The sequence below is a fragment of the Aplysia californica genome, unplaced genomic scaffold, assembly GCF_000002075.1.
Source record: "Aplysia californica isolate F4 #8 unplaced genomic scaffold, AplCal3.0 scaffold00368, whole genome shotgun sequence".
NCBI classification, from domain to species: domain Eukaryota; kingdom Metazoa; phylum Mollusca; class Gastropoda; order Aplysiida; family Aplysiidae; genus Aplysia; species Aplysia californica.
This window is the reverse complement of record NW_004797638.1, coordinates 490,730-493,474: the sequence shown is the minus strand read 5'-3', so window position 1 is coordinate 493,474 and position 2,745 is coordinate 490,730. Positions and strand designations below refer to the sequence as shown.

Sequence of the window (2,745 nt, the reverse complement as noted above, 5' to 3'; positions counted from 1 at the left end):
ACACACACACACACACACACACACACACACACACACACACACACACACACATACACACACACCTGTCCGACCGTGTTTTCAGACGTCTGGGCAAGTCGACCCTGGTGCTCATCCCCATGTTTGGCGTGCACTACCTGATCACGCTCGCCGTGCCTGAAAACGTGAGCGCCATCACGGAGACTGTCAAGCTCTACTTCGAGATGTTCTTTAACTCTTTCCAGGTGAGGACGGATAGGGAAGCTCAGAGAAACGTCATTGCCCTAGAATAACAAAGTTCCATCTGCTCAGGATAACAACTTATGGAGGCTCAGAGTCACGTCGCTACCATAGAACTACAAAGTTTTATCTGCTCAGTTCCTAGTTGTGAGAAATTTGACGTTAAACAATTTTGAGTTTGTCAAGCTTTTTCGTCAAGTCTATTTGAATATCTTGATACGACTCCGAATAATCGTACGATTTTGATAGAGCAGGTGGACATTTGGTTTCTGACCTCATGATTTTAGTCATTCATAGCAGCCAAAAATGTAAGATAGAATTTTGTAGGTCCAAGGTAGCGATGTGTTTATTTTTTCCTCGAGTACTAGTACTGCTACTAACTACTTACAACTCATACACTTGAAAATTCTTGGAAAGATGTTTTTAAGAATCCATCGACGCAGTTTCAGACCATTTAGGAGATGGGCGCCGACCTTGGCTGTCAGAGCCAATTCGGGCCGAGAGGAATACAACATCACAGCAGAAAGACCGAGATACTCGATAAAAATTTTCTCCCACTCGAGAAACGAACTCTAAACCCTCAAACATTAACTTGCTTCGTGAATTGGTGGAATATTCTTCAGATTATCGGAATTATTTACGAATGGACGAGAGCATGTTAACCAAGTTTCTGCACATCGTGAGTCCCTTAGAAAAACAGAATACCCTGATGAGTGAGACAATTTTGCCACATGAGAGATTGACTGCAACATTAAAATTCCATGCAACACGCAGATCATACGGGGATTATTTTTTATGACTCTGTTCCTGAGGGCATTTGCGTGAAAATGTTTCTAGTAACTGACGAGCTCCTCATACGGTTTGTCTTTGAATTGTCTGCTGCCGTCCTCTTTGCACTTAATTTTCCAAAGGCATTGGTGTTTTTTAGTATTTGTTAATAAAGTCCAAAACAATGTCTCTTGACCACGTTGCCATTTTATTTCATTAAAACTCATAATCAGCACTCTGGCCTCATTTAAATTTCAGGCGAGAACAGAATTCAGACCGGCCTTGATCAGTCCTCGCACAGGCCAGGGATATGTTTTCATTTCGCTTGGCCCGCTCGGCCTGTGCTTTGTCTGTGTGAGGTCTGCGCAGTCCAATTGAGGCCCGAACTTGAGGACGGCCTGTGTCGTGTGTGGTTGCCATTAGGACCTGTAGAGAATCAGTACTAAAAATTCCCTGGACAAAATGACCGCTTCAGGTCAAACAAACACCGTTTGCACCACTTTAAAAGTCACCAGGGTGCAGCATTCAGTAGATGAGCCCCATGGGACGTCTGTCTGTCGACAATGAGTGCAGCTAGGACTTTCCTTCATCTCAACTGTCTGCATTCTCAATGTAGATCTTCATCTACGACTGTACCATTTTCCTGACACGGATCAGAGGATCAGAGCAATGTATTCGTGATTCCTCGATCGTATTGAAATGCGCGAACATTTGCTCTGTGACATTTGGTTCCTTGGCAAAGCCCATATTCACCTATCTGGATATTATGTAAAATACACAAATGTCGTCTTTTTGGGCAACCTCACTCTACCCCCAATTGTCTCTAGAAACAACTCCATACTGTAACGTGTACAGCGTGTGTGGCTTTAAGTACTTATGGTTGGGTGTATTTTTGTGTTTGGCAACCACTGAACATTACGAACGACGCGTTAAAATGTATCGAGTTCAAAGAAAGACATACGGGTATAGAGCACTGGCTCTCGGAATTCCAAAATTGTACTATTATTTTTTTAACTCTGTAAGAGAAAAGGAATATTGTTTTAATTTTACAGGGATGGAAAGATTAGATTTTTAAAAGAAAAAAAGAGAAAAAACGAAACAATCATTTCATGGCTCTCCTTACAAGATCTTTTAAATTGGCGCATTTTGCGTTTATACGTGATTTTGAAGGGGAAAGTCTGGGTTCGAGTCTCGCTTTGGACACGTATTTTTTTCGCCCGGTCCTGCCCACCCATCAGTAATGAGTACCTGACTTCGAGTTGGGGAAGTAAAGGCGGAGTGGAAAGTAACTGGCCACCCTATCACAATATGCCGAAGGCCCAGGAAGTTGTCTCACTAACAAGGCAATCCACAATCGGATGCGGGAACAACTTTACTTTCTGCTGGTTTTTATAAAAGCCATATCCGATTTCAAAAACAGGTATTTTCTTTACAAATTTTAGGTCAAACAAATTCAATTTGGAGGAAATATATCTGTTTCAAATTATAACATTCTAGTAAAAGTTCTGTGCGAGATATTCAGAAAAAAGTAGTTTAGTTGTTTCGTTTTTTTGGATTAGGTTTTTTGGATCACCCTGTATATCATTTAGCTTGTTCATTTGACTGATTGCATTTCGTTTCATTTGGCTGTCTTTTTGCGCACATTCTTTTGTGGGTTTCCAGCCTGCCGCATACGGTAATTACGACCATGTCTTGGTCATTTCCATTTCTTTTTGTAAATCATTCTCTCTCTCTCTCTCTCTCTCTCTCTCTCTCTCTCTC

The 2,745-nt window shown here is 41.6% G+C and overlaps 1 protein-coding gene across 1 annotated transcript in view; it reads left to right on the top strand.

The window, feature by feature from the left end:
• Positions 1–2,745, top strand: part of LOC101847054 (parathyroid hormone/parathyroid hormone-related peptide receptor) — a gene marked incomplete in the record, with an annotated part of 17,864 nt that overhangs the window by 2,741 nt on the left and 12,378 nt on the right. Inside the window, 1 exon segment of the mRNA XM_013085362.2 lies at positions 83–221. Coding sequence (XP_012940816.2) covers positions 117–221 — 105 coding nt within the window.